The 13476-nt window shown below is 48.2% G+C and overlaps 2 protein-coding genes across 2 annotated transcripts in view; both read left to right on the top strand.

Annotated features, from left to right (window-relative positions):
* The first annotated feature begins 9573 nt into the window (after nt 1-9573).
* Nucleotides 9574-9816, top strand: SMIM40 (small integral membrane protein 40). Its single transcript, XM_030886206.1, has one exon. It carries the CDS (start codon nt 9574-9576, stop codon nt 9814-9816), a length of 243 nt encoding a protein of 80 aa, XP_030742066.1.
* A 2603-nt stretch (nt 9817-12419) lies between these two features.
* Nucleotides 12420-13476, top strand: part of DAXX (death domain associated protein) — a 4345-nt gene continuing 3288 nt past the window's right edge. Inside the window, exons 1-2 of the mRNA XM_045292764.1 lie at nt 12420-12532; nt 13343-13474. Coding sequence (XP_045148699.1) covers nt 13392-13474 — 83 coding nt within the window. The 5' untranslated portion in view covers nt 12420-12532; nt 13343-13391. The remainder of the gene's footprint in view (nt 12533-13342; nt 13475-13476) is intronic.

Here is a 13476-nt window from a genome sequence, read left to right as displayed (position 1 = left end):
TAGCAATTTGGCATCCCTAGGAAACAATTGACTCGGGAGTGTAGGATATTCAAAGAACAGTGGACTTATGATTACTTTTTCATGCATTACAAGGAAAGAGCTGTGTGTTTGGTATGCCAGAATATAGGGTCTGTGTTCAAAGAATACAATTTGCATCGACACTGTCAAACTCAACATAAAGATAAGTATGATTGTTTGGTCGGAGAAGTGAGAAAATATTAAAACTGAAAAATACATTGACAACTCAGCAAAATACTTTTGTGAAGCAGAAGCAGCTAAATATTTCATCACTGCGAGCAAGTTTTCAAGTTGCCAAGCCAATAGCATGCACTGGCAGACCATTCGTGGAGGGAGAATTTGTTAAAGAATGCCTTCTTTCTGTTGCCAAAGAGATGTGTCCAGAGAAGGCTGATTTATTTAGTACAGTATGTCTTTCAGGACCTACAATTACATGAAGGATTGAAGAAATTGGAGACAATTTGCATCAGCATTTGCAAAACTCCGCAAAACAAAACTTTCCTATTTTTCCTTGGCACTCGACGAAAGTAATGATGTTCGTGATTCTGCACAACTTCTCATTTTTATTCGTGGGACGAATGACTATTTCGAAGTCACAGAAGAGCTTGCTGCACTGCAAAACATCAAAGGAACAACTGGAGGAGAGGACAGCTATGAAAAGGTTTGCCAAACTGTGAATGGTTTGGAGCTGGACTGGGCTAAAGTAGCCAGTGTGACAACTGATGGTGCTCCTGGCATGGTGGGGTCTAAGAAAGGAGTAATTGCTCACATTAACTAAGAGATGGACAAACATAACCATTCTCATCCAATAGCCATACACTGCCTCATCCACCAACAAGCGCTGTGTAGTAAACCACTGAAGTGGGGCTCTGTTATGAAAATGGTGGTGTCTTGTGTTAACTTCATTAAAGTGAATGCACTAAACCACAGACAATTTCAGGAATTTCTGTCTGAGCTAAATGTTGCCTGTGAAGATGTTCTGTACCACACAGAAGTCCGTTGGCTGAGTCGAGGGAGCGTTTCGAAACATTTCTATGACTTACTTCCACAGATCACAGCTGTTCTGCTTTCAAAAAACAAAGAAGTACCAGAGCTCAATGATGCAGCATGGAAATGGCACCTTGCCTTTCTGACAGATGTAACAGAGCTACTCAACAGTTTCAATGTGCAACTTCAAGGAAAGGGGAACTCATCTGTGATATGCAATCACATGTGAAAGCATTTGAAGTACAATTAGGCCTCCTCATCAAACAAGTGAGGGAGGAAATTTTCTGCCATCTCCCCACAACTCAGAATCTGTTAGCAGAAAAACCATCGGTTGCATTCCCAAACAAAACATGTGTGGACTCACTGCTAAAGTTGCAAAAGGAGTTCCAATTTCTATTTAAAGAGCTTCATCTCCATGAACAGGACGTACAGCTTTTCTATAACCCATTTTCTATTGACATTGAACATGTGGGTACCATTTACCAAATGGAACTGGCTGACTGCAGAATTGTGACTCTCTGAAAGACGCATTCGAGTCAAGCAGCCTTCCTCAGTTCTGTGCATCTCTCCTCTGAGACATCCTAATCTCAGGAACCATGCACTCAAAATGGCAACCATTTTGGCAGCACTTATGTCTGTGAACAGACTTTTCCCAGAATGAAACATCTGAAATCTCCAGCCAGATCTAGACTCACGGATGCACACTTGCATCGCTTGTTACAACTAGCAGTGACAAATATGGAACCGGACATTGACCGTCTCATTAGCAAAAAGCAGGCCCATAGCTCCCATTGAAATACTGGTAAGTGTGTTGATTTCACTTTACTTGTTCTTCGCTTTAAATATTGTATTTGTTTCCATTTTGGTTTTTTACTTCAAAATAAGATATGTGCACTGTGCATAGGAATTTGTTCATAGTTGTTGTTTGTTTTTAAACCATAGTCTGGCCCTCCAACGGTCTGAGCGACAGTGAACTGGCCCCCTATTTAAAAAGTTTGAGGACCCCTGCCCGAGAGCTTGCACCTGGGACTTGGACTTCTAGCCTCCTAAATTATGAAAGAATGAATTTGTGTTCGTTCAAGCCCTCCACAGTTACAGTAGTGCTACATAAGACACATAGTATGGATTTTATCACCACCCCTCGCCTATCAATTTGGTATACGGTGGAGGCTTGTGGGTGGTTGTGACGCCGAAAGCGAAGAAACCAGTATTTCAAACACCAGCAAGCTCATCCATGGCAGACAGGTTCCAGGGGAACTTCCAAATTAGAAACAAACCAGAAAGGAGGACCTGGCCATCCCTTCTGAAAAGGTCGGCCAGTGAAAACCTTTGAACAGCAGAGGACTACTGTTGGATACTGTATTCGTCTGGGGACTTTGGAGAAACAAATCCACGGCGACTCATGTATAAGAGAGAGTTTTATGCAAAGAAAATGTGCATCATGAAAACATCCCAACCCAATGCTGCCCAAGCCCACAAGTCCAACATTAACCCATTAACCCAACACCAGTCCACAAAGTCCTCCACCTCACAAAACAGAGGCAATGATGCCGACTGCAGGAGGAAAGCTGAGTCAGTGAATGTGTAAGCATCTCAGCACTGGCAGGGGTCTCCACACGGCTGCTCCCGCACCCAGGGCTGCATCGGGATAGGTCCATGTGGCTTCTCCTTGGGGATGTCTTGTAGGAAGTCAATCTTGCAAGCTGAAGCAGGGAACTGCTAAGGCAGCTGCACCCAATACAACCATCACAAAGCAAGAGACCCGAGAACTAGAAAGGCGAGGCTTCACCACCCATTTATCCCTCCGCCTTTCAACCAGCACCACATGTGATTATCGGCCAGGCTGGCACAATCAACTGACTCAGATACACTACGAGAAGATGAGCCCCTGAGGGTGGAAGGCACTGGAAATACCACTGGGGAGGAGCTGCCTCCTCCAAGTACCGTTGAACCTGGACGACGTGGTCGGAATATGTCTGTCCGGATCTTTCTTTCTGGGGTGGTAGGACTCAACACGAAAAGAACCAGCTGCAAACATCCATCATAAATAAGACTGTGGACGGCATGAAGTATAAATCTAGGAAAGTTGGAAGTCATGCAGAATGAAGTGTGATGCATGAAAATCAACAGCGAGCAGGAACGGGCTGATGCTGGCCAGGCGGAATGAGATGACCCTGTGGTCATCAATGATACACTGAAAAAGATGGTGTTGCATGCATTGTCAAAAATAATTATTTCAAGATTTATCATACAGGAAAATATCCTTATGCCTAAAGGAAGGGCGGTTAATATAACTATTATTTGTTTTGGTTTGTATTTACAATATTGCTTTTATTAACACTGCCTGCTGAGACTCAGTTTTATATTACATTGGAAGATGTCTGCTTTGCAAAGACTGCAAAATGCATTTTACAAGAGTACTTGTTTTACTTTAAGTTCCGTGTGACAATAGAAGGACTCTGACTCAAAATGAAATTAGGAAACAATGATTTCAGTAATCCTCTGTCATCGCTTGTGGTTGGCTCTGACTTTGTTATTGTAGAGATCAGATCCTGATACACAGTCTAGAGAGCCTGGCTTATGGCTCTGCAGTTCATCAAACACAGAAAAGGAACTTTAAACAGAAACCCTTTCCTTGTACGAATGAATTTAAACATTGATTTTTTTAAATTTCCAAATTCTTTCCAAAATGCATCATTGGTCTGCGGACGAGTCGCAGACCCGTATGTAGTTGCTTTACTTAGTTGTTGCAGCTCCACTTTGGGAGCCAGGAAATCATTCGGCTGCAGAGCAAATATAAAAACAACAACGTTCTCCAAACTTTGATTCTCGAAACAGCTTAAATACTAGAACTGCCAAGATCTCTGGCTTATTCATTGCCTCACTGACCTTTGGCGCCATGGGCTGTCATGCAAGGTTCCAGGTGCCACGCTGTGAGGACGAGCAGGCCACATGGGCAGGTATGCTGGCTGGTGAGCCCAGTGGAGACCCGCTAACAGCCAGCATCAACTGCCAGACATGTGAGAGAAGATGATTCCAAGTCTCAGTGGCGTTAGCCTTCTCCAGCTGAGGATCCAGATACCCCTGAGCAGAGGGAGACGGTCCCTCCCGCGTAACCTTGTCTGAATTGCTGAGAGGCCCTTAAAACAGTGACACTTAATTAGATGAACACACCCAACATTCAGACCTTGGTTTCCAAACAGTCTCTGTTACAGCAAACCAAAGCTCGTTCAAGAAAGGATTGATTCTTGAGCTAGCATGGGGAAAGTATAAATTGAGCTTGGATTGCCTCTTGCACTGCAAAGTAAGGCGTGGCTCAAAGAATACAGAGGACCATCCTGAAGGACTTCCCAGGGACAAATATGACCACCTGAGCATGCGACCCGTTTGCCCCACCCCCAAACAAATGATCAACACAGGTAACAATTCATTCAATCAAATGGAAAGTCGTAGGTCTGTATAATATCAATTTATTACCTGATATGAAAAATATATACATGGATAAATAAACTAGTGAGAAAGGAACTGCCTTACATTGTAGATTGTCACCTACAAACTATAAAAGAGATCATGGGAATATAAAATCACCAGTTAGGGGGGTGGGGAAAGAGGGGAAAAATGAGGAGCTGATACCAAGGGCGAAAGTAGAAAGCAAATGTTTTGAGAATGATGATGGCAACAAATGTACAAACGTGCTTGACACAATGGATGGATGGATGGATGGATTGTGATAAGTCGTATGAGCCCCCAATAAAATGATTTTTAAAAGAAAGAAACTACAGATAGGTAACGACCAAATGGTATCCATGATCCGGAACCAGGAAGGACAGCCTTTGGAAGAGCTGGTGAAATCGGGACTGGATCTGAAAACATCTTGTGGATTTAAAAACAGTGTTGCTTTCCTGATTAGGATGGTTGTATTGGGGTTGAATAAGAGATGGAACAAATCTGGTCAAGTGTCAACAACTGGAGTGTCTCGATGAAAGTTGTGTTAGTCTGGGGACTTTAGAGAAACCAATCCACAGAAACTCATATGTAACAGAGTTTTATATAAAGGTTAAGTGCGCATCAAGAAAACATCCCAACCCAGTGCTGCCCAAGCCCACAAGTCCAACATTAACCCATATGTCCAACACCACTCCACAAAGTCCTCCTCCATCTCACAAAGCACACACAATGATGCCGACTGGTGTAATTATAATTTGAAAAACAAAATAACACTTTTTAATGCCCACAGCGCAATCTTTTGAGGCAAACAGGTATTAACTGGCATTGGTGGGGCTTCTGAACTCTAACTGCACAACAAGGAAAGAGACTCCTTAGCAGCAGCATCCACTCAAGGCTGAGTCCCATGAGGTGGAGGTCAAACATACCCTATCGTACTTTTTTTCTTTTTTAACCAATTCTGACACCAACCAGCCCTCCCATGGCACTCTTTACTTCTAAACTGGGTTCATTTTTTTGTTTTGTTCTTATTTTGTGTGTGTGTGTGTGTGTGTGTGTGTGTGTGTGTGAGGCAGTGAGTGAGTGAGACAGTGAGAGAGTGAGACAGAGAGTGAATCAGTGAATGAGTGAGGCAGTGAGTGTGTGAGTCAATGAGTGAGTGAGAGAGTGAGTGAGTGAACGTGCCAGTGAGTGAGAAAGTAAGGCAGTGAGTGAGTGAGGCAGTGAGTGAGTGAGATAGTCTAAACTGGGTTCAATAATTCATTGAAATGATCACACAGACCTAAATAACTGGGGTTTCTTCTAAAAATACAGATTGCAGTTCGGGCTCAGGAACCCTCAGGATACAGTGTTTCCATCAGGACAGTCTCTTAGCTGTGCTCACTAGCAAACCTCTTCTGGTCCTTGCTTCCTCAGCCTGGCCCTGCCCTGCTCAATCGAGTGCTACAAAGCTTCCTAAGAATTGCCAACAAGTGTCTGACGGCACCAGAAAGTTCACGACCAAAGGCGCTTGGCTCTCTTGCTCTATGAGTCAGCATCCCCTGGTGCTGCGGCTGCCATTTCTCTGCCACTGCTTCTCACGGTCTCTGATCATCCCTAGGGTTATGGCTCTGTGTCTTCCAGGCTCCTTGGTCTAGGAGATACTCAGCACCAAGATCCCAGGTCCAGAGGAAATGCCTTTCTCTTGGCTCTTCTGCCTGGGTGGTCCTCATTTCCACCTGTGGGACGGCTTATTTTAAACCTAGCAGAGCAGCTGGTTGGTTCGAACCACCAACCTTGCAATTGGCAGTACAATTTGGGGACTTGCCAGCCTCCACAACTGCACGAGTCATTTTCTTGAAGGTTTGTGATTTTTGTGAGCCATCGTAACATACTTTAGAACCCAAAGATGGGAGGGGATGGTTCGTGTACTGCACAGTAACTTTTAAGAGTTGGACAATTGGGAATTTTTTTATCTCTGCTTCGCGTACTGATCCCCCTAAGATGAACTGTTGATGTAGTTATTCAGGTCTTTATGTTCAAGGCTCAAGGTTTGGGGACCTGTTTTAGGCTGGATTCTCTAGAGAAACAAAACCAGTGAAACTTAGATATGCATACATGAAGGAGGGACCAAAAACAAAGAAACAACAACAAACACAAAACAAAGCCTCCCCCCCCAAAAGCTATGTTATTTAAAAAAAAATTTTATAAAACAACCTTATCACCTTCAAAGTACTCTCCATTACACTTATCACATTTGTCAGATCTGCGATTCCATTCTTGGAAACGTTCGTCAAACTCATCTGTTTGGTGGCTGACAGCCCCTCCCACGTTTGTTTTTTTCCTTCACCGTTTCTAGGTCTTCAATAGCAGTCTTTTCATGTCCCTCTTCATTCCCAGAAACAAAAAGAAGTCACGTGGAGCGAGGTCAGGTGAGTAAGGTATGTGGGGCAAGAGAAGCATGCTGTTTTTTTGCCATAAAACTGGCGCACTGAGATGGCTGCATGAGCAGGTGTGTTGTCGTGGTGGCAAAACCAGTCCTGTCTGCCACAAATTCGGCATTGTTTGTCACACACGGTTACACTATCTTCAGAACCTCTAAATAGAACAGACTGCAAATGCACTAGGAGTTGACATTTTTAGTGGTTCGGGAAGTTGATGGATGTCCAGAGCGAGGTTTGTCATCAATTGACATGTCACCATTTTTGAAACGACAGCAACCACTTGTACCCTTGAGTTTTTCCCATAGTGCTGTCCTTGTAGACTGTGTTCAACATCACAACAGTTCCTACAAAGTTTTCCCCAAACAGAAAACAAAATTTCACAGCCGCAAGCTGTTCTCTTAAATCAGCCATTACAAAAACGAGGTTCGAAAGAACCTGCTTTTATGAAAAATTCACTGTGACCAGAGAGAATCTTCCCAGGCCAGGCCACTGGGTGCACTAACTCGGAGTGAGATGCTAAGATGCTCGCCTAGCAGGGAAAATGTGTGCTACAAAAGCTCCACTCTACGCAGTGCAATTCCAACTTTGGGATACTCCCTCGTACAAAGGTTTACATCTACGGAATGGCTAACACAACTGTAGAGGTAGGCAAGTTTGAAGACCGTGGGTCAGAAGTCAGGCTTCTCCTAACTCAGGTAGCTGCAGGGACTGATGAACCTAAAATTGGCAGTTCAAATAGCATGCTTTGGACTGTAGAGGCAAATGAATGCAAGGCCCTCGGGTAAGATGGAAGGCTGATAATGACTCCCAAGATTGGCAGGCTGCTGACTCTTCTAAAGAGCCAGAGGTTGGAAGATGATCTAGATGCCCGATTCTGAACCAGCAAAAAGCAAGCAAGTGCTGACACACCATCTGTTTATATTGGAAGCAGCAACCAATGCCCCCTCCCCCACTTTGCCCACACCAAACAAAAAAACCAAAGCCAACTTCCATTCAATTGTTTGGCTGTTCATAGTAGATCTCATCTCATCATGGAGACGATCACGTTACGTTACATCGCATCATATGGGATTACTAAATCGTAACTGCTAAACCGCCGAGAATCCTGGCCTAGCCAAGTTGACACAAAACCCTTTGGGGAACCAGCCTCCACAACTGAATGGGTGCGAGGGGCGGCTGGGTAATGGAAGGGTGAATTAAAGAAACATCAAACAAGACATGCAAGGGCTCACCTCTTCTGACAGCAGGAGAGAGAGAGAGAGAGATTGAGAAAACATAATCTCTCACAGGCTTATACAATATCGGGCATGCAAGCCGCATCATCCACGTATGTAACAGGAAGGGGATGTGTTAGAGGTACACATGTTAACAGGAAAGGGATGTGCTAGGGACATACGCCTACACCTAACAGGAAGGTACACACGTTAACAAGATGGGTGGGTTCTAGAGTTAAGATGGGGGCTTAACCTTGGTTGTCTCTGAGCTGGCTTGACCTCAAGTGTCCCTGGGCTCTTTTCCAGGGCAGCAAACTAGGATCCTTATCAGAATGGAGTACGCTGTTCTTAGGGTGGGGTGGGTGGTCTGATCGCTCTTGATGGCAGCTAACCTTCTAGCATATAATAGCAACCATGTGCTCACAAGCAGCACCTTAAAATTGCCGTTGTTATGGGTGACATTGTGGGGAACGACTTTAGTTAGGAGACTGTAACTAGGATTCATCTCCAACCCACAAGAGTCTTGGCCTCCCAGACTCCTAAAAATATGAGCGTAGAAAATTTGTTGGCATATTGTCGCCTCCCATTTCTGTTTCCCACAACACCCTAACTATCACAAGCCCCTATACAGAAATGGTAATTGGCCCTTCATGCATCAAGCGTCAGTGTGGAGGTATCCCCTGACTCATGGTTGCAGGGACTGGAGGACTCCACATATGGTCACTGGCTCACAAGTCCGATGATTACTGCCTCACAAGGCTGTGGAAGCCAGCAGATCAAATCAGACAAGAGGCTGCTAGCTCAACTTCCAAGAACCAGAGCTCAGATGATAGGTCAGATGCGAGAGAGAGAGAGAGAGAGAGAGAGAGAGAGAGAGAGAGAGACACTTTGCTAGAGCATTCATATATATTGGATGCAAATCAGACCTTCAAGGAAACTCTGCTTACTGGGGCAAGGCAGTACACAGGTGTGAAGGATAACACATGGGTCAAGGATGGTGGCTTGAGCCACACCTTCTAATACAGTGATGAATCAGGATGCATCCCGCTGTAATCCTGCCTCATGAACGTAATGGACAGCTCTCTCCAAAACGGGCACAGAGGCTACGATTTACAACGCACCACAAACTAGACGGCTGCAGTTGGAAGAGCCACAGTGAGTCAGTCACTGCACCGCAGATGTGGACAGGGGGCTGCCTGCTCGCTCCGGCTTCCTTACCTCCATGTTGGACATTCCAGTTCCAAAACATAGAAACACAGGATAAAAATAAAGCTGGAGAGGAGTTTTAGGGAACATTTAGTCCATTTCATTCACCGTATACTGACTGGCTGATTGTTCCCAAAGCTCTCTTCTCTCTCTTGGGCGGGGAATTAGGGTCAAGACCAACAGGTGCGGGAGTCGTCCAGTGCCCTTTAATCCTGGCAATGCTGAGCAAGGGCTTCCTGCCAGTGTTGCGGATCCAGCCAGCTGTCTGGCTAGAGGTCAGGATGGCAGAGGAGGAAGGTGATGTAGATGAGGGAGATGTCTTCCTGGCATTTGCCCAGGGTCCCTCTCCTCCCAGGGGTCCTATTCGCAGGACCTTGGACAAGGCCTTCTTTTTCCTCTTGGCCCTCTTTTTGATGCTGTTGATGCTGGAGGCTACTTATAAGCTGCTGTGGCTGCTACCGTGGGCACCGTTTGGGGACTGGCTTCTTGGAACACCTCAGAAGGAAGAGGAACTGGAATTGTGACCACCTTTCTCGTAAACATCCTCTTTTCCTGTCATTGAGGTGAGAGGGGAGCCAGGAAGCGGGGGCTGATGGGGGCTGGGGAGAGGACACTTAGAACAGCAATCTTAAATTTGTAAAAACAATTTTCAGAACAAGTCTGAAATCATTTGGAAAATGTATATAGCCTCTCATAATGTTAAGCAAGCACCTATGCTTTTTCATCATAAAAATAGATTGTTTCAAGGATTCAAATGAATAGTGCTATAATATTCATATTCTAAAAGACTAGTTCAATCACCCTTTTGAATGTCCAGTGGAATTGAGAGATCATAGTGCCCTGATACCCACCACCATGCATCTCAAAATACATAAAGTTCTTAATAGCTGAGGATCATTCCTCTTCTTTTCCTTATTTCCTTTTCTTCTTGCCCGCCTATCACCGTAATATTTCCCCACAGATAACTTATACTTGAAAGCCTTTTGTAGATCAACCCATCATACTTTTAGAGATATACATATATACTTTAAATTCCTTCTTCTAGGTTATTACAATGATTATTAAAATGGGATTTATCAAAAGCAACAAAAAGATTTTATACATTTTCATAACTTGAAAATAAAAAGTACGTCTTTAACAAGATTAACAAGGTGGTGTTTGAGGTTTCCTGACCACAAACAGGAAGAGGCTATTTGTGTCTGTATTTGAGTCAAGGTTTGTTACTTTAGAGCTAAGCTTTTTTTTTTTTTAAAGAGGGGGAATGTTTATTGTAAAAGGTGAAAGGAAGAAAACGCCCTCCGTTTTAGGGTTTCAACAACTTTGGGAAAGTTGAGGATCTGAGAGAACGTCTACCCCCCTCAAAAAAGGGTCTCTGCTCACATATCCTTGGTGAAGGTCCTATTCTCTTCTCTGTGCGGTTTTATGGTCCAGTTTGGAGACTGTAGCTTAGGGCGCGCAGCCCTGAGCGCACCGTGGTGACCAGCACTGGCTGCCCAGAGAAAGGTTCCCAAGTCACCAGCCATCTGGGGGAGAGAGATGTTGACGTCGTGCCTTGGGGCCCGAGTAGAGAAGTTCTGCTCCGTCCTATGGGGGTCCTCTGAGTCGGAATGGACCCCGTAGCAGTGGGCTTCGTTTGGGTAGGCTTAGAAGTGCTGTGAAATTCGTTCACGAAAAGTTTGAGGTTCTGGGCTTCCAGCGATGTGGAGCACAGCAGGATCTCTCGGCGGTCCCAGCAAGTGAGAAAATGGTCACCACTTGTGGAAAAAGCACAGGAGGCATACGGGAGGTGCAACTATCAAAGCCTGGGGTCATAGTACCTTTTGGGGTGTCCCCGGAAGCCTGCCTCTGAGCGTGGACCTGGCTGCCTTGATGAACGCAAACTCGCCACCCTGGGGACACTTCTGATCCATAGTGACCCCACAGGCCTGGGTGAAGCTGCTCCTTGCTTTCCCAAGCTGCACATCTCGATGGGTGGGGAAAGCCTGGTCTTTCTCCTGCGGAGAGGCTGGTGGCTCAGACTGCTGACTTTGTGATTATCAGCAGACCGCCAGGTCTAGCCTCCTCTGGTCCCCCTTACACTGGCTCAACCAGGTTCAAGAAAAGGGCAAGGCGGGCCTCACAATGGGTTCCTTCCGCCATTCTTACACCCGCAGCTCTTGCAGAGGAAGAGGACTTTGCCTGCCACTTCCACCGTGGTCATTTGCCCCGATTGCCCAAAGCGCTCTGGCCCCATCACCCTGCCCTGGGATCCGTGGGGTCTGCTCCTCCCGAGGGACCTTCCAAAGGGCAGAGAGCCACCCGGGGCCCTGCGTGACGAGTGGGGCAGCTCGAAAAGCAAGCCGATGCGAACCCCCGTGATTAAAAAGACACAAACGCACATACAGCGTGTCGTGCTCATTTGTGTGCGTGCGTGATGATTTCCCCGCGGGGACAGGGAAGACTGGATGTGGCTGACGGTGCCCGAGCTAAGTGACCACCAGCCTCCAGGAGGGGACGGGGCAATCGATTACGCGGTGCCGCCCGATCCTGCTCCTAGCGACCTGTGGGCGCGACCGAACAAGTACCGCCGGTCGCGCGCCATCCCCACACGCGTTCCCATGTCTGAACCCGGGGTTGCGGCCACGGGGTCACGTCCATCTCGCTGAGGGCCTTCCCCTTCGTCGCCTCCCCTCCGCTTGACCGTGTGGGCAAGCGGTACTAGAAGGGTTGCCAGCACCCCAGAGGATGGAAAGGGTTCTTATTTCCCTCTGGAGAGAGTCCCGGTCCTCCTGGAAACGGTGCGCAGCAGCGAGGAAGGAGCCCGACGCCTTGTCCTTGGAGTCGTGCCTTCCCTTTCCTACTTGGAAAAGCGGCTCTGTCCCCGCCGAACACGACCCGGGAGTCGCAGAAGCCCCGGGTGGGAGTGCTCAGCGGAGACGGTGCCGTACGGCAAAATGGCGGCGCCCTGGCGCTCGGGACTCCCGGAAGCGACCGGCGGATTCCCGTAAGGGAGGGAAGCAGGGAACTTCCGCTGACGTCGGCAGCTTGGCGCCGGGCGGGGGGCGGGGCTGCCGCCACTTCCGGCCACTGGCCGACCGGGTTCCGTAACACAAAATGGGTGAGCCTGGGGCCTGGTAGGCGGGAACTCGGCCACTTCCGGCTTTGAGTCGGGCCTGCGACGGGAGGGGGAAGGAAGGCGGAGAGAACCATGCGAGGTTCTTGGCTCTGCGGCGTGGACCGCCTCGAGAGACCGTTTCTGAGGTGGGGGCCGGACGGGGTGGGGACACGGGCTGGGGGGGGCCGAGGGAGCGAGGTTGCGGACACGCGGGAGCGCCGGTGGAGGTGGCAGGCGGTGGTCCCGCGTGTTCCGCGAGTGGCCGCGGGCAGCACGGGGGGAGGGGGCGGCTTGGCGGGAAGCTCACCTGAGGAAGGGGGTCGTCCCCGGCACCGGGATCGCAGGGGGCGCCGGGAGCCCAGCTGGGGCTCCTGGGGGGAATTGGGATGGGGGATTCGAAGTGAGACATCGCCGCCACCCTACCGCCCCGGGTTGAGGGACCCTATCCGAGGGTGGACCGTGGCGATCATTCAAGACGGCAGGAGACGGGGGGGTTGAGGAGGGACCTCTCCCTCCACCGGGAGGGAGTCCAGGAGTTGCAGTGCCCGTTCGAGAGCGGGCGGAGGGTGCAAGCTTGTGCGCAAGGGGGGTGCCCGTGGGGTGGGCGCGACGGGGGTGTGGCATCTGCCCAGGAGGTGTCGAGGAAACCAGATGCAGTGTGGGGGGCTGTCCCGGGGCTGGGAGGAAGGGTCAACTTACTGGGAGAGTGTGGGGAGACGGAACAGAAAGGCCGGAAGTCAGCGTGAGGGGTGGCCCTGGAGCTGAGGACTTGAGTTTGGAGGTGGTTTGGGCTCCCCCGTTGCAGGTGACAGGCCTTAAAACCATATGGAGCTCCTCGCTGCTGATGAGCGGCAGTGAGAACGCTATGGGGCTGAGCTGGGTGTCACTGAAACCCAAGGAGCTTGGCAAACGTGCCACGGAGGGGCTCTTTCTGAGGCCCCACCCCCTTCCAGCAGGATTTGCGAAATCCCTACCACTTCCTCCCGCCGGGGGATTTGATCCCCCATGGCCACCGAAAACAGCATCATCGTGCTGGATGATGATGATGACGACGACGAAGATGAAGCAGCTGCTCAGCCAGGGCCCTCCC

Source organism: Echinops telfairi, unplaced genomic scaffold (genome assembly GCF_000313985.2).
Source record: "Echinops telfairi isolate 266 unplaced genomic scaffold, ASM31398v2 ScPeMD7_655;HRSCAF=1070, whole genome shotgun sequence".
Taxonomy (NCBI): Eukaryota; Metazoa; Chordata; class Mammalia; order Afrosoricida; family Tenrecidae; genus Echinops; species Echinops telfairi.
Note: the sequence above shows the minus strand (reverse complement) of the source record. Positions and strands in the feature narration are given on the sequence as shown.